Source organism: Rattus norvegicus, chromosome 10 (genome assembly GCF_036323735.1).
Source record: "Rattus norvegicus strain BN/NHsdMcwi chromosome 10, GRCr8, whole genome shotgun sequence".
NCBI classification, from domain to species: Eukaryota; Metazoa; Chordata; class Mammalia; order Rodentia; family Muridae; genus Rattus; species Rattus norvegicus.
Window position 1 is genome coordinate 13,825,778 of NC_086028.1, and position 27,005 is coordinate 13,852,782.

The following is a 27,005-nucleotide window of genomic DNA, read 5'->3' on the forward strand; positions in this document are numbered from 1 at the left end:
GATTGGTCTACAAAGTGAGTCCCAGGACAGTCAGGGATACCCAGAAAAGCCCTCTCTGAAAAACTAAAAAATAAAATTATATAATATATAATATGTATAATATATAATTCTCTAAATATATATTTCTCCAAATATATATAATTCTCCAAATATATATAATTTTTCAATATTAAGAAAACATCATAGATGTTCATGTATTTAAAAGGACATGTACACACACACACGCACACACACACACACACATGTGTAATCTTTTTTACACAAGGTCTCTCTTTTAGAAAGCCCAGGCCAGTCTTGAACTTAGGACCCTTCTTTGTCATCCTCCCACAAGTTGGGATTATAAATACATTTTCTAAAGATTTGAATTCTAGGTGGTACAATACACAACCTACTTCACAGTGCAAAGACTAGGTACTCTGGCCAGTACATGTAGTTCTTTCATTCTCTTATCTGATGAAGAATGGCCAGACCCCTGCTAGGATGCTTTTAGATATTGTTTTTCTACTGGGTTAATGACCAACTGTAGTGGTTTGAGTGAGAATGCCCTCCATAGGCTCATATATTTGAGTGTTTTGGTTTTCAGTTGGTGGACTGTTTAGGAAGGATTAGGAGGTGTGGCCTTGTCAGAGGGGTGTCTATCAAAAGCCCACCTCAGGCCTAGTCAGCCAGTCAGCCAGCCAGCCAGTCAGTCAGTCAGTCAGTCAGTGTGTCTGTCTGTCTCTGCCTCTCTCCTCCCCTTCCTCCTCTCTCTGCCTTCTGCCTGCCTACAGATCAGGATGTAGGTAAGCTCTCAGCTACTACTCTAGGGCCGTGCCTGATTGCTTGTCTGCCTTCTATGCTTCCTGCCATGATGGAAATGAACTAATCCTCAGAAGCCCCAATTAAATGCTTTCTTTTATAAGAATTGCCTTGGTTATAGTAAGAGCAACGCTAGCTTGGACACTTTAGCCTTTGAGCAAGAGCAGGCTATGTAGTACTGCAGAAGACTGACGGACCCATTCTTTATTCTTATCTTATTGATACAGATCTCTACAGGTAGCCTAGGCTGGCCATGAACTTATAAGCTGCCTGATTCAGTCTCTCAAACATTGGAATTACAGGCGTGTATTACTAAACCTAGTTCTTTATTTTTATTTTTATTTTTTTGAGACAGGGTCTTGCTATGTATCCTTGGCTAGATCCATAGTCCTGGAATACATTGTGTAGATGAGGCTGGCCTTGAACTCACAGAGATCTAGTTGCCTCTGCCTCTGCCTCTCTGCCTCTGCCTCTGCTTCTGCCTCTGCCTCTCTGCCTCTCTGCCCCTCTCTCTGCCTCTCTGCCCCTCTCTCTGCCTCTCTGCCTCTCTGCCTCTGGGATTAGAAGTGTGCCCCCGGGGTTGGGGATTTAGCTCAGCGGTAGAGCGCTTGCCTACCATGCGCAAGGCCCTGGGTTCAGTCCCCAGCTCCAAAAAGAAAAAAAGAAAAAAGAAAAAAAAAAAAAACAAAGAAGAAGTGTGCCCCCATTATGCCCAGCCTAAACACAGCTCTTGATAGAATGCCAGCATGACCCCATCAATTAAACCACATTTGTATATTTGAAACATGCTGCTTACCCCCGTGTTTAGTCTTATCGGCTGGTCAGAGCTCAATGAGAAGATCCTTGAGTGGAGACATTTAATTCTGTCAACGGGAACTCTGTGATTCCGGGGAAGATGACGGAGAGAGGGTCGCTTCTCAGTTAAGACATTTGTGCTGGGATCAGCCAACTTACAAACTCTAAACCAAAAACAGAAGCAAACACAAAGTCACAAGACAGTTCGCTCTGCTCAGGTTTAAAAACTGAAGTTCATAGATTTGGGGAAATGAAAGTTATAGGGATAGTGATGGTGCCAGGAGCTGTATCTAAGCTGTCTGATGGGGGCATATGACCGTCCATTTTGTGTCGACTCATCCACATCTTTTCCAAAGATCTTACATAACATTATCATGACTACATTTTGTTACTTTGTTTTGAAACCTACTACATGAAAATTAAAGCAAAATAATAGTTAATCTTATGAGAAAAACTCTAAATTCTTTTTTAAAAGATTTATTTATTTATTTATTTATTTATTTATTTATTTATTTATTTATTTATATGAGTTCACTGTAGCTATCTTCCGACACATCAGAAGAGAGCATCAGATCCCATTACAGATGGTTGTGAACCACCATGTGGTTGCTGGGAATTGAACTCCGGACCTCTGGAACAGCAGCCAGTGCTCTTAACCACTGAGCCATCTCCCCAGCCCAAAACTATAAATTTTAAAACATAGCACCATTAAGATTATAGACTAGGAACTTAGTATGTTCTGGTTAGTGGTTTGGAAGCAGCTAAGGCCTAGCCCCGAACTCAGAATGGTTTTGCGTTTTGAAATGGTTGCATGTTGGTAGTTACATAAGTGCCTACATAATATTCTTGATTGTGCCAGTAAGCTTACATAGCATAAAATACTATCTGGCTCTTTAAGAATAGTTTGCTGACCCCTGCTTGAAGCAGAGTCCATTCACTGAGAAAAGTATTCAGTGGCAGGTAATGTATTTCTGTTGAGTCTTTTTTCTATTCCTGGGAGTTTGTCCCAATAAAAGACACAATTAGTTGTGGCTAATTTTTCTTTCCTCCCAGTTTTATAAAAGGTGATACGTTTGTTGTTTATTATTACAACAAAGTTTATCATCAACTTAAAACAGCTGTAGGGGTTGGGGATTTAGCTCAGTGGTAGAGCGCTTGCCTAGCAAGAGCAAGGCCCTAGCAAGGCCCTGGGTTCGGTCCCCAGCTCCGAAAAAAAAGAAAAAAAAAAAAAACAGCTGTAAACATACATTATCTCTCACGGTTTCCATGGCTAAAGAAATGGGGCAGGAATTAACTTTATATGAGGCTGCATACTGGCAAGGGCTGCAGGTGTCTGGAGGTTGGACTGGGACCATTAGATTTACTTCTCAGAGCAGGACGTGCAGAAAGCTTTTTCTACGGCCTGTCTTTCTCCTGGGATAACATCTTGTAGTGCATGGTTTAAAAAAAATATGGACTAGAACCAATAGGTTCTTTCTTTAAAAACAAAAGAAGTAGAAACTGACAAGTTCGTATCAAGGTACCTATAACAACTAAAACAATCTTAAAAACAGACCAAGGCTGGAGAAACTAAACTCTGCCCACCTCCGAAACATATCGTAAAGGTGCATTGGGGACAAAACAGACCCATGGAGCAGAATTGGGAACATAGAAGATTTAAAGTCAACTGACTTTGGGGGATGGAATCCAAGTAATTTAATTAGTGCAAAGAACAACCTTTTCAACAAATAATTGTATCCCAACTGAATAGCCATGTAGAAGACCACTGACCCCTTATCAAGTCATACCCTGAAATAGTCATTAGTTGAATTATATTCTTAATGTAAAGCCAAAACAATAAAGTTCCCAGAAGAAAAATCAGGGGAAATTTTTGTGATCCCCTAAAGTAAATATTTTTTTTTTAAAATGGGATGGAGTTTCTAAGTCCAGGAAGGCAGAAATGTATAAATCAACTTCCATAGAGATGGCAGTTTTCATTTAAAAATTTCGAGCTAGGGAGGCCAGGAGGTGGTGTGGCACGCCTTTAATTCCAGCGCTAGAGAGCAGAGGCAGGCAGATCTCTGAGTTCAAGGCCGGCCTGGTCTTCAGAGCGCGTTCCGGGACAGCTGTGGGTGCAGCCCCAGCTGAGTGGGGATCTGAAGTAGGAAGTCATAAATTCAAAGACTTTGGAGTAAGTTCAAGGCCAGCCTCCCCAACTTAGTGAAACGCCATCTCAAACTAAAAGTCGAGGGAGGGGATTTCAACTGACAAAAGAGTTGGTCAATGGAAAAAATGGTTGTTGCATGTTTGTTAGAATACCAGCACTCAAGAAGCTAAGGCAGGAGCATCACCCCAAATTTGAGGCCAGCTTGATCCCCATACAGAGTTTTGAACCTAGTTAGAACTATATAGTGAGACCGTCTCGAAAAGTCAAAAGACTAAAACCACAAAACGAAACAATAACAAAACCAAAAAGAATTGTTAGGCCAGGGGTTGGGGATTTAGCTCAGTGGTGCGCAAGGCCCTGGGTTCGGTCCCCAGCTCCGGAAAAAAAAAAAAAAAAAAAAAAGAATTGTTAGGACCAAGCTTGGTGGCACCCACCTTTAACCCTAGCACTCAGGAGGCAGAGGCAGGTAGATCTTTGTAAGTTTGAGGACAGCCTGGTCTAAATAGTGAGGTCCAGGACAGCCACACATACAGACCCTGTCTCACCGTCCCCAGTGTAAGTTTGTCGAATAACAATACCTTGAACATATATCTAATTTGACATATCTAATATCTCATTAGATCAAAAGTACTACCCAGAGGCTCGATAATCATTCAGCAGGACAATTAGGAAAAAGAGTGAAACACTGGGTAATGTTTAAACGGATGATGTTCGTGATCCCTTCCGAAACTGGGATCTTTGGAGCTGTCAGGTGTGTGTGTGTGTGTGTGTGTGTGTGCGCACGCAGATACTTTTGATGACAGAGAAAGATGTCTGGCGTTTTTCTATTAATTTCCATCTTATTCGTTGAGACAGGGCCTCTCTCTCTGAACCTGATGGTCTCTGGGGTTTTGTTTTGTTTTTTTTTTTATTTTTGCTTACCGTATGAACACTTCCTCCATAGTGGTGACGGAGGCCCCAAAAGTAGAGATTCCCAGCTCTGTCTGTCTCTGTTCCAGGTCAGCGAATAGAGCTTCGAACCTGGACGGGGAGAAAAGGTTTTCTTTCTCAAAGATGGAGGTGAATCCTTTACCACCCTTAGCTTTCTAGAGCAGAGAAGACATGGAATTTGCTGTCAGGATATCTGTTCAGATGGCCTTGTAATAGCGTTTATTTTGGAACGTTCCTATGGGGAGAAATGTAAACTGTATCTAGTACAGAGGTGAAAATTTGCTATTTCTCAGCCCGGGCAATAAAAAGAAGTAACTAGATTTTCTCTCTGTTTTAGTCAGACTTTCTATTCCTGCGCAAAACATCATGACCAAGAAGCAAGTTGAAGAGGAAAGGGTTAATTCAGTTACACTTCCACATCGCTGTTATCACCAGAGGAAGTCAGGACTGGAACTCAAATGGGGTGGGAACCTGGAGGCAGGATCGGATGTAGAAGCTAGGGAGAAATGCTGCTTACTGTCTTGCTTCCCCTGGCTTGCTCAGCTTGCTCTCTTATAGAACCCAGGACTACCAGCCTAGGGATGGCACCACCCACAATGGGCTCTCCTATCCTTGATCACTAATTGAGAAAATGCCTTACAGCTGGGTCTCATGGAGGCTTTTCCTCAAGGAAGGCTCCTTTCTCTGTGATAACTCTGGCTTGTGTCAAGTTGACACACAGAACCAGCCAGCACACTCTCCACCACTCCTTTTGTTCAGTTCAATCCTTTTTTTTGGATTCTGTCTGCCATACTGTGAGAAGCCAAAATCATCTGAGAGTCCACCTAGAGGAGCACTGGATGCCACAGTTAGCAGCTCTTGTAAGCGCCCAGTCGTTAGCCAGCACCATTTTCCCAGGTGTGAGAATGAGCCATCTTGGACATTCTAGATCGTTCTAGCCCAGGAGAATAAAATTAATGTGGAGCAAGAGAACTATCCAGCTCAGTGCAGCCAACATAGGGAATCTTCTGGGGGAAGGGGTAGGCAAGAGTTAGAGGCCCTGCTTTTTTTTTTTTTTTTCTTTTCTTTTCTTTTCTTTTTTTCGGAGCTGGGGACCGAACCCAGGGCCTTGCGCTTGCTAGGCAAGCGCTCTACCACTGAGCTAAATCCCCAACCGGAGGCCCTGCTTTTTACGTGTAAGGCCTTGGGCTGAATTTCCAGGACGGGGGGCGGGGGGGGGAACCCACGAGAAACACTAAAATAGTTACTAATTTAAGTCCGAATTTTTGAGTTGAGTAATTTAGTAATCCAGGAATGTACAAGAGATCCAAAAGGCACTATTGAAAAAACCTTCTAGATTCTAGGACATGTGTCGTGTTTTGGGGGCAAGGACAGTGAGGTGAAGGCGAGAGAGGCTTCAAGAGAAGCCCAGGTGGTGGGTGGAGAACAGTGAGGATTGTTAATGACCCAGGTCATACCTGGGCATGGCCTTCTTAGGAAGTGTGAAGATCATTTCTTCTCCAATTCGGGACTCCAAAATTGCATTCGGAATGTGGTGGTAAATAACTTTAGCGAGCTTCTCAGTGTCGCAGAGAGGTGTTTTTATTATAGTCATGTAATACCCTGCACCTGAAATGCCACATAAGAGATGATGAGACCATCTTATTCCTTATACCATTCTTCTCGGGGCTTCGCTCTCTGTTCTTCAGGACGGAGAGAATTAGGGCAAAGAGAAGGGAACCCTGTGAGGCCCGTTTCCACCGGAGTGACCTGGCTTCACTCATGTTTCAGGAGATGGACTGATAGCAAACCCAATAGTGCTAGGCAGTGAAAAGGGGGCTTCGGTAAGGGTGACCATCAGGGGTCTGCACGGGTCCTTAGGAATTCTGAACGGAATGCTAGACATTGTCAGGTACTCGCTGGGACTAGCGGGTTGAGCACAGAGTCCGAAGGTGTGAGGTTAAAGACAGAGATGGGCTAGGAGTCATCTGTAATAGTCCAGGTAGGGGGTTTGGGGGTTTAGCTCAGTGGTAGAGCGCTTGCCTAGCAAGCTCAAGGCCCTGGGTTCGGTCCCCAGCTCCAAAAAAAAAAAAAAAAAAAAAAAAAGAATAGTCCAGCAGGTAGGAGGAGCTGCTGACCAGAGTGCTACAGTGGGGTCACAGACTGAGAGAGATGGATAGAAATATTTTGAAATGAAGGCTAATTCTGTTTTGCAGACAGGTCAGACTTGGACCGTGAGAGATATAGAGGTCTTGGGTTTTGTCTGGGGGTTGTTTGTTTCTGCTTCACAGATTAGATTTTTTTTTTTTTCCAGAGCTGGGGACCGAACCCAGGGCTTTGCGCTTGCTAGGCAAGCGCTCTACCACTGAGCTAAATCCCCAACCCTAGATTTTTTTTTTAAAACCCCGAGAAAGGATATGTGGGTTGCTGTCAATTTACAGATGCGGGTGGGCACAAGCTAAGGCAAGAGCCTGTGATTGGGCAGTGGAAAAGGAAGGTGGGCTGGTAATTTTAGAGATGGGAAGATTGAGGAAGAGAAAGACGATCTAGGTTCCACGTGGCTTTAAATAGCCACAGGTAGCTATGGATATCTTATAAGGAATGGATAATACAGGATGGTTTGTCTTATCTAGGTGGGCCGTTTATATCAATATCAGCCGGCTCTGAGTTCATCGTGTGGACACTTTGTGGTGTGAGAACTTACGGATATGAATCTGATTGATAATTACAAGCCTCTAGATTTGATTGGGACTTGTGACTATACCCACAGTGGGCGGACGGCTGGGAATGTGAGCAGAGCCCACAGCAAGAGAGCCGTGAGATGGGCGGTCGATACATGGGGCTTAGCCATGGAAGCAGGGAGACTGCTGGGGCCAGTAGCCGGTGCTAGCGTGGGATGGTGCCTTTTTTATTATTTCACACAACAAGGATAGACTAATTTGGTGCCTGGATGAAGAGACAAGAAAGTGACAAACTGAAATATAAACATGGCTCTTCTGATCCTAAGTCTCAAAGATATCTTTTACTTCATTTCTGCCTCATTCTCCTAAGACCTTCCACTGGACCAAGGGAACAGGAAATCTAGAAGGCTGTTCCCAGCCAGGATCAGGACCCTTCCCAAAGGCTCGGATTCTGCCCCAGGCTGGCGGCTGATCTGGGCTCCTGCTGCCCGCTGCTTACCGTATTTCTGCTTGAGGAATGATGGTGTCCCGCAACACTGGAGCTCCCCCTTGGCCAAGATGGCGATGCGGTCTCCCAGCAGGTCAGCTTCGTCCATGAAGTGAGTGGTCAGCAGGACGGTGCGGTCACCCTTCTGCTGCTGAAGAAGGTCCCAGATGGCCCTCCTGGAGGAGGAGTCCATGCCTGAGGTGGGCTCGTCCAGAATCAATACCTGGAGGGCAGAGGTTCGAGCTGTGGGGCCCCGTGCGACTCCAGCTGGGGTTAGATAAGCTGTCATCAGCCCCCTGGGGTTTGTCCATGTGTGGGAGCCTGACTTGGCTGCATCGAGAGGCCAGACCCCCTGCCCTGTACCTTAGAGCCCGCTATGAGGGCGATGCCGATGGCGAGCTTGCGCTTAATCCCCCCGCTCAGGAACTTGGACCTTGAGTTCCGCTTGTCCTCCAGCCCGAGGGTGTGCAGCATCTCCTCTATTTTCTCATGACAGTCCTGGTGAGACAGGCCTTTCAACTGAAAGGCGAGAAATGGGGGTGGGGGAGGCTGCTATGAAGCAAGATACTGATGGGAGTTGAGCTGTCTAATCGAGCTTTTGATTGTATATACATAAGATACGGACAAGAAAAGTATGCCAGAAACATTCTTTTCAGGGAAAGGGACAGAGGAAGATATATGAATTATGTGAGTGAATAAATAAATGTGGAGGATGTAAACGAAACACATCCTTTCTATTGGAGGTTGAGTGAGATGAAGGAAGTCCCATCTTTAAAGAAATCTGTAAAGACGTAGAGACCATCTGGCAAAAAGTCCTCCTCCGCACCAACACCAATCTCCCCTCCCCTCCTCCTTCTCTGGTTTATTTTTAGACAGGGTCTCACTGTGTAGCTCTGGCTGGCCATACAGAGCTGGCTCTGTAGACCAGGCTGGCCTCAAACTCACAGAGGCCTGCCTACCTCTGGGTCCTTGGTGCTGGGATCAGAGCTGTGTGCCACTACTGCCTGGCAAATCAACACGTTTCTAGGATCAAAGTATTTGCTCAAAGTTGTATTCCGCTTGTGAGTGACGTCACTCTGAATTAGCCAGCTATGTAGGACTGTGAGGCCAGTGTCTGACCACTCAGGCTGAGGCAGAGGCATCGAACCCTGCTGTGTGCCTTTGATTGCTTGACCTGACTTGGCTACCCACCCTTCTGTTTAGAACTTTTGCCTTGTTGGAATACTTGGGCTTGTGTGGTCATAGTTTTGTGCCCTCAGACCCAGTTCTAACAGTAAATGACTTAAAAATAAATACACGGACACATTACTGAACATGCTAAGACTCACGCTAAGTGAGATTTTTCAACATGGTTTTTAAAACTGATGTTTCATGGTGAAGAATTTATATGGCATTTGTCCCTGGTTGCTGGCAAGGACTCTCTTGAGTTTGGGACTTCCCAAGTGACAAGAGCATCTTTGTCACCAAGTCTTCCAGGTAATCGTCTCTGAAAGGCCAGCCTTGTGCAAATTTGTATTTCTCTCTTTGTTTTGGAGTGTGTGTATATCTGTGTGTGTGTGTGTGTGTACCTATGTCTCTGTGTATGCACACACATTCATGCACATGTCTTGTGTGTACACAAGTGCATTTGTGCATGTAGGCTAGTCTGATATTGGTGTCTTCCACCAACTGCTCTCCACATTATTTTGTGTGTGTGTGTGTGTGTGTGTGTATGTGTGTGTGTGTATATGTGAGTGTGTGTGTGAATGTTGTGTGGGTATGTGTGTGTGAATGTATGTGTGTGTGAATGTGTGTGTGTGAGTGTATGAGCGTGTGAGCGTGTGAATGTGTGTGTGAGTGTGTGTGTATGTGTGTGTGAATGTATGTGTGTGTGAATGTGTGTGTGTGTGAGTGTATGTGTGTGGTGAATGTTGTGTGGGTATGTGTGTGAATGTGTGTATGAATGTGTGAGTATATGAATGTATGAGCGTGTGAGCGTGTGAATGTGTGTGTGAGTGTGTGTGTGTATGTATGTGTGTGTGTATATGTGAGTGTGTGTGTGAATGTTGTGTGGGTATGTGTGTGTGAATGTATGTGTGTGTGAATGTGTGTGTGTGAGTGTATGTGTGTGTGTGTGAATGTTGTGTGGGTATATGTGAGCGTGTGAGTGTATGTGTGTGTGTGAATGTTGTGTGGGTATGTGTGTGTGAATGTATGTGTGTGTGTGAATGTGTGTGTGTGTGAGTGTATGTGTGTGGTGAATGTTGTGTGGGTATGTGTGTGAATGTGTGTGTGAATGTATGAGCGTGTGAGCGTGTGAATGTGTGTGTGAGTGTGTGTGTGAATGTGTGTGTGTTTTGTTCTCTCTGTGCTTTGCTTTTCCATCTTATCTCTTGAAACAGAGTCTCTCACTAAACCTGGAGCTCACCAATTGGCTAAACTGGCAAACCAATGAGCTCCATGGATCAGCCTATCCCACTTCATTTACAAAATCACCCTATCCCCAACTCCCATCCTCCCATCCCTCCATTCCCCCCGCCAGCCCTCCCCACCTCCCTCAGGCCTGGGCTAAGAGACTATGCTCTGCTTGTGGGTAGCTTGGACCACAGGTACTTTGCCAATTGTGCTAAATCTCCAGCTATGTTTGGTTTTGTTTTGAGCGTGTGATTCAGACTGACCTTGAGTATGCTCTGTTGCTATGAATGACATTGAACTATACTATTACACTGGTCCTCCTGCCTCAACTTCTTAGAGAACTGAGATTACAGGCTGTGCCACCATGCTTGATTTTCTATGGTGGTGGGGCTTGAACCCAGGGCCTCACACACATTAGGCAAGCGCTGCATAAACTAAGCCACACCCCCCACCCACAAGTCTGTATCTTTTTATACTGGCAATAAACAATCTAAAAACACAGTTTACTCTGGCATCACAAAGGTATTTAGGAGTAAATTTATCCATGTAGATGCAAAAGTTGCACACTGGAAACTACAAAGCACTTCTGAAAGAGACTGAGTAAGCAGAAACACATTTCCTGTTCAAGGACTGGAAGCTGAACTTTATTAATAACGTTAAGATACCATTGCTATTCAAAGAGCCCTGCACATTCTGACAGCCCTTAAAACATGTTTTTGTTTGTTTTGTTTTGTTTGTTTTTGTAGATATGGACAAAACTTGTGTTCCTAAACTCGCCTGCAAAATAATCAAGGCAGCCTTGAAGACAAGAACAGAGTAGGGGAGTCGCACTTCAGAAGCCAGCGCTTACTGTAAAGCTACAGTCACACCACACTGAGGTAGTTCTATAAAGACAGGCATTAGAAAGGCAGTCGTTTCTGAGATTCTGACAACTGTGGTGCCTGTTCGAGGACAGAAGAGGGATGCATCTTGGCTTTTAGATACATTCTTCCTGTGTGGCTCTGGGTAGCCTGGAACTCGCTATGCAGACTAGCGCTGGTCTTGAACTCGCAGTGATCCTTCTGCCCCTCCCTCCCCCTAGTGCTGGGATTACAGGTATGTGCCACCTTGCTCAGCTAAGGAGAGTCTTTTCTTTCCCTTTTAAAAGTTAGATGTACATAGTTTAATGTGTGGGTGAGTTTTTAGCCTGCACGTATGTACGGAGACCACATGCATGTTTGGTGCTCACAGAGGTCAGAAGAGGGAGTCAGATCTCCAGAACTACGGATGGTTGTAAACCACTGTGGGAGTTCTGGGAACCCAACCTAAGTCCTCTGAAAGAAGAACAAGTGCTCTTAATCATGGAGCCATCGCTCCAGCTCCTATAGAGTCATTTCAGTGTGTGTGTGCAGGGGTATGTAAACAATAAAAATAAACTTTTGTGTATTAGAATTTACTATCGATAGTGGGAATAAAGACCGTGGGTAGTGTTGGAGAACGTTTCTGCAGACCACACTTAATTTTCAGGGGCTTAGTAGCCAGCACCTAATTAAAAATGTCTTACTAAGGGGGTTGGGGATTTAGCTCAGTGGTAGAGCGCTTGCCTAGGAAGCGCAAGGCCCTGGGTTCGGTCCCCAGCTCCGAAAAAAAGAACAAAAAAAAAAAAAAATGTCTTACTAAAGGTTAAACAACTCAACTAGAAAAAGGATATGGAGAGAGATTTCTCCAAGGAAGCACACTAACAGCCTCTAAGCTCCAAGGGACCAGGCCTCTGGTTTCTGTGAGACCAGAAAGTACTTGCATTCCGACCTCCAGTTTCAGTGAGACCCAAGGGCATTAAAGGAAGAGGCCTTCTGCTCCAGAGAGCCCTGAGACCTGATTCCCAGCTCGAGTAGGGGGTCTGGGGGCAGTACAAGCACAGGCCTCCCGTCCCAGGGGCCTTGGAGGTCAGTGTGGATGCGCGGTTTTGACTCCTGAGGTTCACTAAAGGACTGGGGGAGCCTATACTACTGGAGTGCTAGGTTACGTCAGGCCTGTGGCTCTAACCATGGCTTCCAGAGAGTACACAGACTTCAGTGGGCCTGGTGTTTGATGTCCTTTTCCCATAATTACAAGATCTCAAGGGATGACCAAGGTTTTGCCTTTGCCTGTGGCTTAGTGAACAGCCTGCCCTTCGTCCTGTTGGCACACAGCCAACATGGAACCGCCTAGCAGCTCCATTCAACAATCAACACCAAGCCCCATGTCGGTGACCCTCTAGGGAGAGTCACAAAAAATAAAACATCTAGACTAACCTGGAAGAAGGGAAAGGTGAAACTTAGAGACAACCAGCATCCAACAGATGTATAAGACAAAACAAAGAAAAACAAAGAACATAATCCAACCACCGGTCACAACCTACTCCCCGTCACCTGGCTCCCCTGCAAGGGAACCTAAGACTACAGACATGGCTGAAACGTCTGAGAAAAAATTCAGTCGTACTTTTTAAAAGAATTAATGATCAAACAGAAGATTCAAATAAATGCACGAGCTAAGAAAACTTATCCAAGACCTTTTCGATACAGTCTCCAAAGGGATGAGCTAGTCAGTAAATTGGAGAAGTTCAAAATGTGGAGAAAAATTCAGTAAAGAGAGAGATTGAAACATTAAAAAAAAAAAAAAAGAACTAGAACCAGGCAGTGGTGTGTGCCTTTAGTCTCAACACTCAGGAGGCGGAGGAAGGTGGATCTCTGTGAGTTTGAGGCCAATCTGGTAACGATAAAACAAAATGAAAAGAAGAAAGAAAGGAAGAAAGAAAGAAAGAAAGGAAGGAAGGAAGGAAGAAAGAAAGAAAGGAAGAAAGAAAGAACCAAATAGATTTAAAATGAAGGAGTCAAACAAAAATACCAACAAATACTATCAATATAACAGACCTATATATTCATAGTCTATATATTCATCCTATATATTCATAGTCTATATTCATATTCTGTAGAAGGATGAATTTCTGTGATGGAGGGCCAAGTGGAGACAATAATACCAATGACAGATAAGGAATTAAGGAATTAAGGAGCATGGGTGAAACTTCTAAGCAATCTGGAGCACATTCAAAAGGTCAAAGCTAATAATTCATGGTATAGAAGAAGGAACAGATAAGTGGGAGGCCTTGCTGTATCTGCTTCACCTGAGTGCTCACTGTAGCCTTATTTATTTATTTATTTATTTATTTATTTATTTATGCAAGGAATTAGTCACTATAAGTAAGTGTTCCTTTGAGTTTTGTGAGCAGTCACAGAAAATACCAAATCCGGGGCATGAGCTATGGAAACAACTTGAGCTTTGCAAGTGACCTCTCAAGCGGGAGGTCTTCTTGTGGGATTGGATGCGCAAGCTGATAAGGAGAGGTCGCTGGCTCCAGGTAGCTCGAGAACTTAATAACAGGACGCCCCCGGTCAGTGTGTACGGGACTGGATCAGACGGGAAACTGCCTCCCCATATCTGGTCTCAAGAAACACATGCATATTCCCTTAAAAAGACCCCTGAAGCAGAATGAAGCAGAAAAAAGCAGTGCTGTAGTCTACCTTACAGTTCCTAAGAATGAACACGGGCCCATTGTTCTCCAACTCACCTGACCGTAGAAATAAAGATGGTCGGTTACCGTGAAGTTATCAAACAAGATGTCATGCTGTGGGCACCAGCCCACGTTCTTCCTGATCCGAACCATGTCTTTCGAGATCTCACAGCCATGGATATACGCGTGTCCTTTTGAAGGAGGAATAAGACCTAGAACCAAGCAGAGAGGACATCCTGAGGTCATTTCCTGTCAGAAGCTGTAAGAGCAGGAAGGCCTAGCCATCACCCTGGCTCCATCTCTTCTCCCACAGACCAGCCTCATTCCACTTTGTCACCGTCACTCAGTCAGCAGCACCTGAGGGACACTTGTACTGTGTGTGACTGTGCTTGAGAACACACAGGAAAAGACTGGAGACAGGAGAAATACTTCCTGCATCTGACCAATTCCAGTCAGGCTGAATAAACTCAATTACATGGGCGTTTACAAAGTAAATCGCATTGCAAGTCTGCATGATTTGTAAATATGTTGGGGGGAGGGGAGCACTTGGGGAATCTAAGGGTTTTGAAATGTGATCCTCAAAGGCAAGGTCTGGCTTTATCCTGATCGACAATCGATATTTGTTTCCCGAATCAATGAATAAATGACGTCACTGACAGATGCATACCAGTATGCACCCTGACGGCCCGACTACCCACATTATTTTTTCTCTTTATTCTAGTAAGAATGACGGGAGCAAGACGTTCTTATCACAAAGAGCTCAGAAAAAGGAAGAAAAGGAGTGACCAAAGAAACAGAGGCTGGAGAGTTGAGCCAGAGGTTAAGAGCATTTATTTGTTCTCTGAGGACCAGGCTTCAGTCCCCAGAACCCACACATGGTTTACAATGTCAGTAGCTCCACTTTCAGGGGATCTAGCGCCCTCTTCTGGCCTCCTCGGGCATCAGGCATATCCACGCATGCAGGCAAAACATTCATAAGCATAGAGGAAAGAAAATCTTAAACTAGGTGGTAATGATGCATGCCTCTGATACTGGCACTCGGGAGGCAGAGGCAGGGGGATCTTTGTGAGTTCGAGGCCAGCGTGGTCTACAGAGCGAGTTCTAGGACAGCCAGGGCTACACAGAGAGACTCTGTTTCAAAGAAAAAAACAATACCACCGCCACCACCAGGTGTAGTATATGTGTGTAATACACACACACACACACACACACACATATCAGTTATAAATATGTTTAGTCTTACCTAGTTTTATACACATTCTACTTGTTATTTATGTTTGCTGTGGTACAGATAGACTGGATCTAGGGTTTCATACAGACCAGGTAAGAACTTTACCAACGAGTTAGACTCTTAACGTCGTATATTATTTTTATACTAGAATAAAAAATACAAGTTTTTTTTAAAAAAAAAAACCAACATTTTCTTTTCTGTTTTGTGGGTCTTGGTCATTTAAGACAAAGTCTCCATGAATGCCAGGCTGCCCTTGGCTTTGCCATTCAGCACGGACTGGCCTAAACATTCTGGTACAGACCAGGCTGGCCCTTCTAGGCACGCACTAAGGTGCTCCATTCACTCGCTGCCATTGTTGCCGCTGTGTTTCTTTTCAGTAGAACGGTGTGTCCATGCTGTTTGTCTCCAGAAAAACCGTCTCCTATTTATTTATTTATGTATTTATTTATTTAGAGATGAAGTTTGAGCTTGTAGGCCAGGCTTTTGACTGCTAGCTTTACAGGCATGTGCTACCATGCATGGCTAGAAACACATCGTCTTAAAAATCACACATGCATTTATTTATGTGCCTCAGTTGTGTGCGTGGGTGTGTGTGTGTGTGTGTGTGTGTGCATAATACATGTGGAGGCCAGAGAACAGCTTGAGGTTCTCTCCCTCCACCACAGAGGTTCTAGGGGTCGAACTTAACTCTTCAGTCCTGGTGCCTTCATGTGCGGAGCCATCTCACTGGCTCGGATCTGTATGACTTAAGAGCTAAAGAGATCTATCTCATCGCCACAAGGTGTGGGCCTGTTTAGTTATCCAACCTACTTGTGCCTCTCCCCAGTAAGTCCCTCGTGTGAGGCTTGTTGTGCAGTGTGGCTTTGTGGGATTCCCTGGCTCCCGAGTGCCAGGAAACCTTACACTGAGCTGTCACTTACACTGGGGATACCTCACCCAGCCAGCCATGACACTTCCAGTACACACAGAAGATGGCTCACAACCAGCTGTGACCCCAGCTCCAAGAGATCCAACATCTCCCCTGGCCACTGTGGTGAGTGCTGGTGCTGAGTACATGAATCCTAGAGCCAGAGGTCACCCTCAAGTGTCACTCCTCGGGAGCTGTCTGCCTCGGACTGTGAGACAGGCTCACTCACAGGGACTCTGTGCTTTGCTGATTAGGCTCAGCTGGCTGGCCGGAGAGCCCCAGGGATTGCCTTGCACGGCAAGCTCCCTACCACAGGGAATTGAGGCTACAATTATGCAGCTTATGCCTTCAGCTAACACGAGATCCTGAATTAAAAAAATGCCAAGCTAGCACAGGGCCCTGGGTTCGGTCCCCAGCTCCGAAAAAAAAGAAAAAAAAAATGCCAAGCTGCCTTTAAAGGTCAGCGTGTTCTCTGGAGCCCCGGAATGCTGGGATAGGTGCAGCACACACACACACACACACACACACACACACACACACACACACACACAAGTGTATATATATATATATATATATATATATGACTATCTATATAATAGTGTTAGATATAATGGAACCTAGCTATAATCCTAGCACTTGGCACTTGAGGCCAGCCTGGGCTACACAACAGATTTTTGTCTGCAAAACATCATGGCCTTGGAAGCCTTTTGTTAGCCAATGTCCTGGGGAAGCAGCTGGATTTCCCTTTTCCACTGAGTATCTGCCGGGCACATGACTATTATTGTGTCTCCTAGGGGCATCTTCACTGAGCCAGAGTTCACTTTTTTGGTATGGTCTATCATTTTGCTAGGAATCTGTGAGAGAGCGTCTATGACACTGCATTCATAGCTGGCATTTGGTCAATATTCGCAATTCACCCTTTCAGTCAATAAAGTGCATGTGTTCTGTACAAACACACTGTTCCAGCATTGTAAGTCCAGAAGTAAACGGGGCAGATTCTTTGGGGATAAGATGGGATGGGGACACAGAGAAATCACAAACACATACGAACGAAAAAAAAGGCTTTGAGAAATCTGGCCACAAAGGTTGTACAAGGGACTGTAAACAGGAAGCCTGTGTGAGGAAATATGGACTTGTGACCTTCCTTAACGATTTGCTACCCGACCTGCCTACTTGACACTTAGCCTATGGGCACAGCTGGACCTCTTATCCAGCAGTGAGAACTTCACACACACCTTAGCCTAACGTGTCTGGAACCGCCTACGTTTGAAGAGGTCTACTCCTCTAGACATGTCTGTACCTCTGTTTAGGACAATGTGAGGCTTAGTTGCAGTGTGACACATACAAAACTCACCCACTGTATGTGCTAGTTGACACTCGGCGTTCAGTCCTGATAGCGGAGGTGTGTGGCCAAGAGCACCTCCCAGCAATTGTCACTAAATCCTACCGTTTGGGTGTCTGTACATGTACATATGAAGAGACTTACAGCTGCCTGGCTGAGCCGCTAAAAGCTTCCTAGCCCTGTGGTATCCTGTGTGTGAGAACCTGCTGGTTTCTGGAGCTCCTTCAAGACTGAATATTCACCCCCTTTGGTGTGGTGCAGGGTCTTGTACATGTTGAACCTCCAATAAACATTTCTTGAATGAGTTTTCAAATTTCACAGGATATCATTTCAGTTGACGGGATGTGAAATAATTGTTTCAACATAAAAATTACTCTGAAGTGGGTATCTTAGGGCCATCCACAGATGCTGTCCCTAAAAGGACCTGTGGTAATCAATCCAACAATGTTTTCGTTGGAAGGTTAGCAGTAAATCTAGATCTGTGCAGACATTTATCAAGGGTTTTCTCAGCAGAGCCGACCTACACAGGTACCTGTCAGAACGGAGCAGACAGTAGTTTTTCCTGCTCCATTGTGTCCCAGAAGAACTGTGATCTGTCCCTTGTACAGGTTCATGCTCAGATCTTTGACAGCTATGCATTTACTCCTTCCTGTATAGAACACCTGTAAGGAAAGTCAGGGTGTGACTGGCACGGTAACACCACATGCAGAGGCAGTTCTGAAGAGTACAGCAAAGCTCATATCCAGATCAATTTGAAATTCCTTTGAAAGTTCATCAAGCAGGGAGGGAGCTGGAGACAGGGCACGGGGGTTAAGAGTTCATGTAGCTCTTGCAGAGGACCCACATTTGATTCCAAGTATCCATTGGCCGGTCACTCTAGCTCCCAGGGCATCTGAGGCCTCTGGCCTCCATGGGTACCTGCATGCACTCATGTGCACACACCCCATCCCCAATTTCCCCACGTATGTGCTCCTACTTAAAAATAAAAACCGTTTTTAAAATGTGGATCACTAATGGGTATCCAGTCCCACAGCCTTGAGCTACTGGGGAGCCTGCCTGGGAACCTCTTCTCAAGCCCTGAAACACGGTAACGGGAAACGTGAACCGAAGGCCTAGGAACTCAAGGATGGAAGGCCTGTGGCACGAATGGATGGAAGGCCTGTGGCACGAATGGATGGAAGGCCTGTGGCACGAATGAAATTCTTCTCTCCACCCCTTTCCCCAGCTAAGCCTCTGAGAAAGGGAACCCTGCTTCCTCAGAAGAGCATCTGAGTCTTCTGTCTTCCAGATCAGACAGCTCCAGAATTTTAAATACCATTTTTATTATTAAAGAAATTTGTGGTTTAAGAGTAAGGAGGAAGGGCTGGAGAGATAGTAAGTGTGGCCTCGTTGGTGGAAGTGTGTTACTGTGGGGGTGGGCTTGGAGGTCTCACGTATGTTCAAGTCTGGCCAGCGCACCAGTCTCCTGCTGCTGCCTGTGGATCAAGATTAGGATCAAGACTCTCAGCTCCTCCAGCACCGTCTGCCTGAGGCTGCCATGCCTCAGGCCATGATGATAATGGACTGAACCTCTGAACCTGTAAGCCAGCCCCCACTTAAATGTTGTCCTTTATAAGAGCTGCCCTGAGGGGTTGGGGATTTAGCTCAGTGGTAGAGTGCTTGCCTACCAAGCGCAAGGCCCTGGGTTCAGTCCTCAGCTCCAAAACAATAAAAATAAAAAAATAAAATAAAAAATAAGAGCTGCCCTGGTCATGGTGTCTCTTCACGGTAATAAAACCCAAAGTAAGGGGTTGGGGATTTAGCTCAGTGGTAGAGCGCTTGCCTAGGAAGCGCAAGGCCCTGGGTTCAGTCCCCAGCTCTGGAAAAAAAGAACCAAAAAAAAAAACAAAGTAAGACAGTGGCTTACAACAGTCTATAATGGGATCCAGTATCCTCCTCAGGTCCTGCAGCAAACACACATACAAAAAATACATAAGTAAATAAACCTCCAAAATCAGAGTGAGGAAGAAAACCAAAAACCATCTATAATGCCACACCAGAGATGAAGTGCTTTTCAGCGTCTGTCTGTCCCATCGAATGGCATTTGGGCTGGGCTTTGGGTATAGGATTCAGATGTGGTTGGTCATAGGGATTGGGCTGGACTTTGGGTATGGGATTCACGGTGGGTCATTGGGACTTAGATGTCACTTGTCACAGGTCATCCAATGATGCCCGGAATGGGATATCACAGAAGGAGTTTGCTCACTCCCCCTGAACTTATACCTATTTGGTTTCTACGGTTTTGAAGCAAGGGACAGTCTTGCTTTTTTTATTTCACTCTCCTTTTCAGCAGGGGTGTTGTGTGGCCCAACTATTAACCGGGATGACAGGCAGACTGCTGCAAGCAAGTGGAGGGAAGGAGGGCAAAGAGAAGGAAGCGCACGCCGGAGGGAGCGTTCGAACCCGGGCCTTCCTCCACCAGTGAGCAGCCCCAGCCATCCTGCGGTCCTAAAAGCTCATGGTATGAATGGTCCGGGGGCGGGAGGGCAATGATTACATCTGTCACGGTTAGAAAGAGCAGAGAGCTGGCTCTGCTGATTGGCTGAGATGTTGTGTATTATGAAGAGAGAGCCAGAGCTAGGATGTGAGAGAACGCCACAGAGAGCTAAGGAGGTGCCTAACTACTTTCATAGAGGACCTGGACCCATTCCATGTGTGTCCTGGGCTAGGATGTGACCCACTTGATCCCCCAGGTAGAAAGCAACACAAGGCTGAGTAGTTGGTTGGTTGTTTTTTTTTGTTTTTTTCTTGTTTTTTGTTTTGTTTTGTTTTTTCTTTTTGGAGCTGGGGACCAAACCCAGGGCCTTGCGCTTGCCCAACCCCGGTTGGTTTGTTTTTAAAATATACTTTTAGGGTTGGGGATTTAGCTCAGTGGTAGAGCGCTTGCCTAGGAAGTGCAAGGCCCTGGGTTCGGTCCCCAGCTCCGAAAAAAAGAACCAAAAAAAAAAAAAATGCTCTGAGTCGCAGTGGATTGCAAGAGCTTAGAGAAAATATACTTTTAAAATTTTATTTATTTATTTAATGTATGAGTGCCCTGCTGCATTCACACCCACCTGCCTGAAGAGGGCAGACATGGTCCCCCTCGACATGGTTGTGAGCCACCATGTGGTTGCTGGGAATTGAACTCAGGACCTCTGGAAGAGGTAGCCAGTGCTCTTACCCTCTGAGCCATCTCTCCAGCCCTGTGTTTGTTTGGAGACAGTTTTAACTACATATCCCTGATTGCCCTTGAGCTCCCTATGTAGAAGAGGCATACCTTAAACTTAGAGAGATCCATGTGCCTCTGCCTAGCAAGTGCTGGGATTGAAGGCTTGTGCCACCGTATGCAGCCAAGTGAGAGTTTTAAGGTCACAATACCAAAAGAGCAGAGTGTCCCACTGCTTTCTTTTACAGTTGAAGAACAGAGATTTCAGACGGCCACACTCTGTAGACCGCGTAAGCACTGAGATGAGACCTGTTGCAGACATCCTTGGTTGGCAGGACTCTGTGTGAAGCAAGCCTCCGCGAGCACCTGTGGGAGAGCGGCTGCCTGCTCGTGGGTGTGCGTTTGGAAGCTAACAGTGAGATCTGGTTTGCATTTTGATTTGGTGGGAACGAGCCGCCCACCAAATGGCTGCGCTTCTGGCCAATGGAGGAGACACTTGGTACTAGAGGCCGAGAAGACGCTTTCTCCAAAAAGAAAAAAGAAGAAAATCAACAGGCCTCCACGACAGGAAACAGGGCATTTCAAGCTGTTTCTGGTTTTTGAAAATAGGGTCATATAAGGAGAGCCAAAGGCAGAGACTTACACCCAACCAAATACAGAAGCCAGGGACCCCTGTGGATGAATTAGGAAAAGTCTGGAAGAAGCTGAGGAGGGCGACCCTGTAGGAGGACCATCGGTCTCAAGTAACCTGGGCCCCAGAGAGCACTCAGACACTGAGCCACCAACCAGGCAGCTGCTAGAGGCCCCCACACATATACAAAAGAGGACTTCCTGGTCTGGCCTCAGGGAGAGAAGAGACACCTAACCCTGGAGAGACTTAAGGCCCCAGGGAGTGGGGAGGTCTGGTGGGATGGGGGTGGGGACATCCTCTGGGAGACAGGGAGGAGGAATGGGTTGAGGAACTGTCAGAGGGTGGGCCGGGACGCGACTGAAGTGTAAAAATAATAATAATAATAATAATAATAATAATAATAAAAAAAGAATAATAAAAACAAAACAACAACAACAACAAAAACAAACAGAAAAACCAAAAACTCTGAATTCCAGAGAGCAGCCTGTAAGCACTGTTAGAATAAAACACAAGCTTAGAAGGGTTGTCTCTGGAGCCCGGGGAAGGAGGTTTGAAAGCCAATACCTTATACAGATGCTGGATCTCGATGGCGTTTATGTGACCTGCTGGCTCGTCCTGCAGGAAGTCCCCTTTAGAAGTTTTCTCAGGATCCCCAATAACCAACAGTGGCGGTATTACTGGAAAGGACTTCTTGCGCCAGAGGGGACACTGCACGAGAAGTTAACCTTCATACTCACTGCTTATGTGGTCTTTCTCTTGTGGGAGACGCATGTTGGCGGATTAGACCCCTGCCCCCACAGGCGGTTTTACTTGCTGAATCAAACACGTCATGGCACCTGGAGAAGTTAGCCAGCTTGCTAATGGATTCGCTCTGGGTCACTGCCTTTCAGCCTATAATCCCGGGCACTCAGGGAGGATCTAAGGAAAACAGCCGTGTTCCCTCCCCGCTCTTGACTGCCCTTGGACAGCTGCCTTACCAGCAGTCAGGTTCTTGCGGGGAGAGACCTGGATGGGGATGCTGGAGTTATATTTGTCTGCTTCTCCATACCCCAAGGAAGAAGACAGAGCAGACGCCTCAGGTCCTCACTGTGCCCATAGGTGAGCCACCACAGGCCACTGTGGAGGCTGAGTGAAGCACAAGGAGCTCATGTTTGTAAGAAAAACGTAGTCTGGATTTCTGGGATTGTCCAGAGAAGCCGTGGCCCTACTGCTGACACACTGGGTGATCACAGAGGCCTCAGAGGGCCTCTGCTAATGCAGCTCAGTGGAGAAAGGGGGTGTGAGAACTCTGGCAAGTCGGGTTCTGATGTTAGCAAGCGGGTGAGTTCTGTGGGATAAAGCAGGGCCTGGTATTCAACAGACATACCCTGGATGGGATGGCCCTGCCTGTCTCATCCTCGAGTCCAGTGCGTCAACTGGGGGTGGGGGGGGGTAAGTTCAGAGAAACCGAGACTGGTAAATTACGCTCCACTGCCAACCGCAGGGTGACTGATAGTTATGAGGTGAATCCAGGGTAGAGACTGACTGGTGTCTGAGATCTTAATTAGTACACCAGTGCGAGGTGAAGGAACGAAGATGACAGATAGAAAGAATTTAACATCTGTCTGTAAAGTAGCAGACTCAGAACTTACCTTGGCAAAGATGTACCAAGACTTAGGCATTCCGATCTTTCTTGGGAAGAGAGACTCCACCAAAAAGGCTACCAGGCAGTACAAGAAGGAGTCCAGCAAGAGCATCACCAGCACCTGAGTGAAGCTGAAGTCGCCCCAGACGCTGCCCATGTTCCTCCATTGGATGCCTGTGCCTGTTCCAAAGGAGGGAGACGGTGGCTGTCTGCGTGTTGGCAGCTCTGCTCGGTCTACAAGATTCGGCAGTCCTAATCTAGAGGTAAGGGCTAGGGGGAGTCCTGAGAGCTGAAGTCCGCACTGGACTTCAGAGTAGGGTTCTGATGTTAGCAAAGCATGGTGGCGGCGGAGGCAGCAGCAGCAGCAATGCATGCACTTACCAACAGGGTGGGAAGGTGAGTGGACAAGGCACCCCCATTTCCCTCAAATGACATTAAACTGAGGCCAATGCTAGAGTGTGCTCCCCCCTGGGGTAGAGGTTCTTCCTCTGCACCTCATCCTCACAAAAACACCCCCACAAATATATCAAAGCCATGTCTCTTACTTGATGCTGGCCCCGATGACATTTATAAGCAATACTAGCCACCACGGGGGTTTTTAAAAATATCTATTGTAGGGGGACCAGGGGTTGGACCTATGACCTCGCACACACTAGGCAAGCACTTCACCATTGAACTATACCCTCAGTCCTTCCCTCTTTTTGTATAATAGACATTTCTGAGGCTGACTATGAACTCTTGTTCCTCCTGCCCCAGCCTCCCTAGTAGCTGGGATTACTGGCATATGCTGGGAATTGAACTCAGGACCTGTGGAAGAGCAGTCAGTGCTCTTAACTGCTGAGCCATCTCTCCAGCCCTGACGGAGAACTTCTTTAAATTTCCATTTTTCATCCTTTTGCTCATTTGCAGGGAAGTGGCGTGTGCGTGCCTGTGTGCCTGTGTACCTGTGTGCCTGTGTGCATGTGTGCATGTGTACCATGGCATATATGTGGAGGTCAGAAGCCAGCAGGGAGGAGGTCAGATCTCTCCTTCCTTCTACCATACATACTCTGAGGATCAGACTCTGGGCATCAGATGTGAAGGTAAGCAGCTTTAACCACGAAGCTATCTCACAGACTTTCCAGGTCTCACTCTGTCTCCACTACTGACTCCCTAGTATCTTTTAAAAAGAGATGATGTGGGTCTGGAGAGGTGGCTCAGCAGTTAAGAACACTGGCTGCTTTTCCAGAGGTCAGAGGTTTGATTCCTGCCACCTGTACGTGTATTAGCCGTTTGTCTGCTTATTCTAATTACAAGAGCAAGTTTCTAGCGAGGAGAGTGAGTTCCTCAAACATTCTGAACATAAGCAGCCTGACAGCTCAATGTGAAATGTGTGTCTTCTCCCAGCCCAGCCTGTCTGTCCCTTTTTCTTGGGCATCTTAATTGCCATGTGGATATTTTGTTATTTTTCTCAGTGGGGCTAACAAAGAACAAACGGAAACCGTAGGAATTTTTGAAACAATCAAAGCTGTGCAGTTCAAGGCTGACCTTCTCAGGCATCTGCTACAGTTATGGAAAGCTGACTAGCAGTGTGTTAAAGGGTTGGTCCTCGGGGAGTTGGCAGAAACTTTGGCAGGTGGAGCTTAGCAGAAGGTGGGGTTTTTAAGGAGGTTGGGCTTAACAGGAGGTGGAGCTTAGGAGGAGGGACCTTTTATGGGGTGTGGCTTAGTAGGGGTGGGGCTTAGCAGGAGGTCCTTAGATTTTTGGGGGAGTGTTCTAAGAGAATATGAGGGAGGGTTGGGGATTTGGCTTAGTGGTAGAGCGCTTTCCTAGCAAGCTCAAGGCCCTGGGTTCGGTCCCCAGCTCCGGGGGGAAAAAAAAAGAAAAAAAAAGAAAAAAAAAGAAAAAAAGAAAAAGAGAATACGAGGGGCTTGGGGATTTAGCACAGGGGTAGAGCGCTTGCCTAGCAAGCACAAGGCCCTGTGTTCGGTCCTCAGCTCTGGAAAAAAAAGAAAAGAAAAAAAATAAAAGAATATGAGACTTGGATCATTCTGTTTTCTTGTTCATTTCCTGGTAGCTTGCTTTGCTGTGTACTTCTCTCATGAAGTGCTAGATACCCAGAGTTCCAATGGAGGCCACCTAATCTTTGACTAGAACCTACAGATTTGTAAATCAAAATAAGTCTCTTTACAAGTTAATTATTTCAGTATTTCATCATAATAACATAAGGCTGATTAATACCATTCCCTAGAGAGACCTGTAAAAGAGGGGGGGCACCACAAGCAGTAAGACTAATACATGCTAAAACTACATTATCGGTATAGTTGGAAATGTTTTCTGAGCTTCTAATCATGAAGTTATACATTTTAGATCTACAAAATTGTACAAGTATATAATTTCCTACTCATTGTTTCCAAACAAAGTTACTCTGTTGCCCAAGCCTAGATGGAATTCCTGGGCTCCAGGAATCTTCCTGCTTCGGCCTTCCAAATAGCTGGGACTAAAGGTTTACCATGCCGACATGATTGGGTCCCGTTTCCTTTCTTTAATGTGCTTTAGTTTCCCTCCCCATATCCACATCTATGCTGTAAGGTTTTGTTTGCTTGCTTGCTTTTAGTTTTGATTTTCAAGACAGGCTTTCTCTGTGTAGCCCTGGCTATCCTAGAACTCACTGGACCAGGCTGACTTTGAACTCAGAGATCAGCCTCCCAAGCACAGGGATGAAAGACATGTGACACCACCGACCGGCTTATGCTGTAAGGTTTGCCAAGCACGCTCTGTATCTCTTTAGCATCCCACATTATGATATAAATCTCAGAACACTAAATGGACAGACACGTCAACTGTGTGCATTTGGAGATGGAGGGCGGCCTTGTCCGTTTCGAAGCAAGTAGGCATCCTAAGTAGAGCTGGAGAGAGATAGCTCTTACCTTCCGCTTCAAACAGAGAGATGAACCGGACTCCCATTGCCATGGCAACATTGGAGAAGAGGCAAGAGAGTATCTTCTGGGAGTAAGTCCGCTGGTGGTAACTGAAAGTGATGTACATGTAGGGAAGGTAGGTGAAGAAGAAGACGATGCCGCCTATCACAGTTCCTACGTGGGCTGCAGATTCAGAGGGGAAAAATGGTGCATTAGTAAGTTACCGTGACCGAAACCTTGTTTCCTGCCATGAGAGAAAAGTCTCTCTGTGATTGGGTCAGGATTTCAGAAAGGAAGCAATCTTTTTTTTTTTTCTTTTTTTCTTCGGAGCTGGGGACCGAACCCAGGGCCTTGCGCTTGCTAGGCAAGCGCTCTACCACTGAGCTAAATCCCCAACCCCTAGCAATCTCTTTTTATACTTGCCTTCTTACTAGTGAAGGATGAAAACATTTACGGTATTTTAAAAAGTAGCTGGGTGTGGTAGCGCCTGCCTTTAATTCCAGCACTCAGGAGGCAGAGGCAGGTGGGACTCTTGTGAGTTCAAGGCCAGTCTGGTCTACGGAGTGAGTTCCAGGACAGCCAGGGCTTTCCAGAGAAACCTTGTCTCAAAAACAACAAAAGCAAAACCCCTGTATTGACTCCTCTCCAAAGGGGCGTGGCAGACCTGTGTAGCATCTACTCAGCCCTCTGACAGCACAGCGAGCGCGTTGTATATGTCATCTTCACAACCTCCCCACTCTGCAGAGGAGGAAACTGGGGCTTAACTCTACAAAATATACTAATTGGCTTACTGTCATAGAGCTATCACTATATAAAACCATATCATCTCTGAATAGAGACAGTCTTACTTTGTTTGTTTTGTCCAGATCAAGAGACAGGGTTTCTCTGTGTAGCCCTGGCTCTCCTAGAACTCTGCAGACAAGGCTGACCTTGAACTCTGCCTCTGCCTCTGCCTCTGCCTCTGCCTCCTGAGTGCTGGCAACCAACGGTCTGGATGGGTTTTTACTTTTTTTTTTTTTTTAAATCTCCTTTTGGATGCTTTATTTTTCTTCATAACTGTTTTGACTAGACCTTTCAGCAAAATATCCAATGGATGTGGTAAAAGTAGATATCCCTTGGTTTTGTTTCTGGTATTAGGAGGTAGTCCTTCAATCTTTCACAATTAAAAATGTGGGGGAGGGGTTGGGGATTTAGCTCAGTGGTAGAGCGCTTGCCTAGGAAGCACAAGGCACTGGGTTCGGTCCCCCAGCTCCGAATAAAAGAACCAAAAAAAAAAAAATGTGGGGGAGACATATATCTAATCAGGTTAATTTCCTTCTATCCCAGCTTACATCTCTCTTCCTTTTTTGTTTAATAATAAATTCAATTTTAATTAGAAAGCCTCTATAAAGCATTTTCTAACCCTTTCTCTGCACCATGTGACAGTAATAGATCTTTCTTCATGCTT

General features: G+C 45.8%; 1 protein-coding gene and 1 long non-coding RNA gene across 16 annotated transcripts in view; one reads left to right on the forward strand and one right to left on the reverse strand.

The window, feature by feature from the left end:
- Abca17 (ATP-binding cassette, subfamily A (ABC1), member 17) overlaps positions 1 to 27,005 on the reverse strand; it is a 92,909-nt gene that overhangs the window by 31,968 nt on the left and 33,936 nt on the right. For 12 of the 15 annotated variants that reach the window (XR_010055139.1, XM_008767557.4, XM_039085351.2 and 9 more), the window contains 10 exon segments: positions 25,568 to 25,741; positions 22,666 to 22,838; positions 21,599 to 21,742; positions 17,752 to 17,881; positions 13,797 to 13,951; positions 8,180 to 8,335; positions 7,829 to 8,039; positions 6,127 to 6,277; positions 4,661 to 4,759; positions 1,595 to 1,757 (listed from right to left, as the gene is read on the reverse strand). Coding sequence is in view for 14 of the 15 variants with exons in the window: in XM_008767557.4 (XP_008765779.1) it covers positions 1,595 to 1,757; positions 4,661 to 4,759; positions 6,127 to 6,277; positions 7,829 to 8,039; positions 8,180 to 8,335; positions 13,797 to 13,951; positions 17,752 to 17,881; positions 21,599 to 21,742; positions 22,666 to 22,838; positions 25,568 to 25,741 (1,556 nt within the window). In the remaining variant the exon portion in view is untranslated. 15 annotated transcript variants of the gene reach the window in all.
- Positions 8,850 to 11,120, forward strand: LOC134480760 (uncharacterized). The gene is made up of 2 exons (XR_010055538.1): positions 8,850 to 9,292; positions 10,957 to 11,120. It is a non-coding gene; the product is annotated as an uncharacterized LOC134480760 (long non-coding RNA).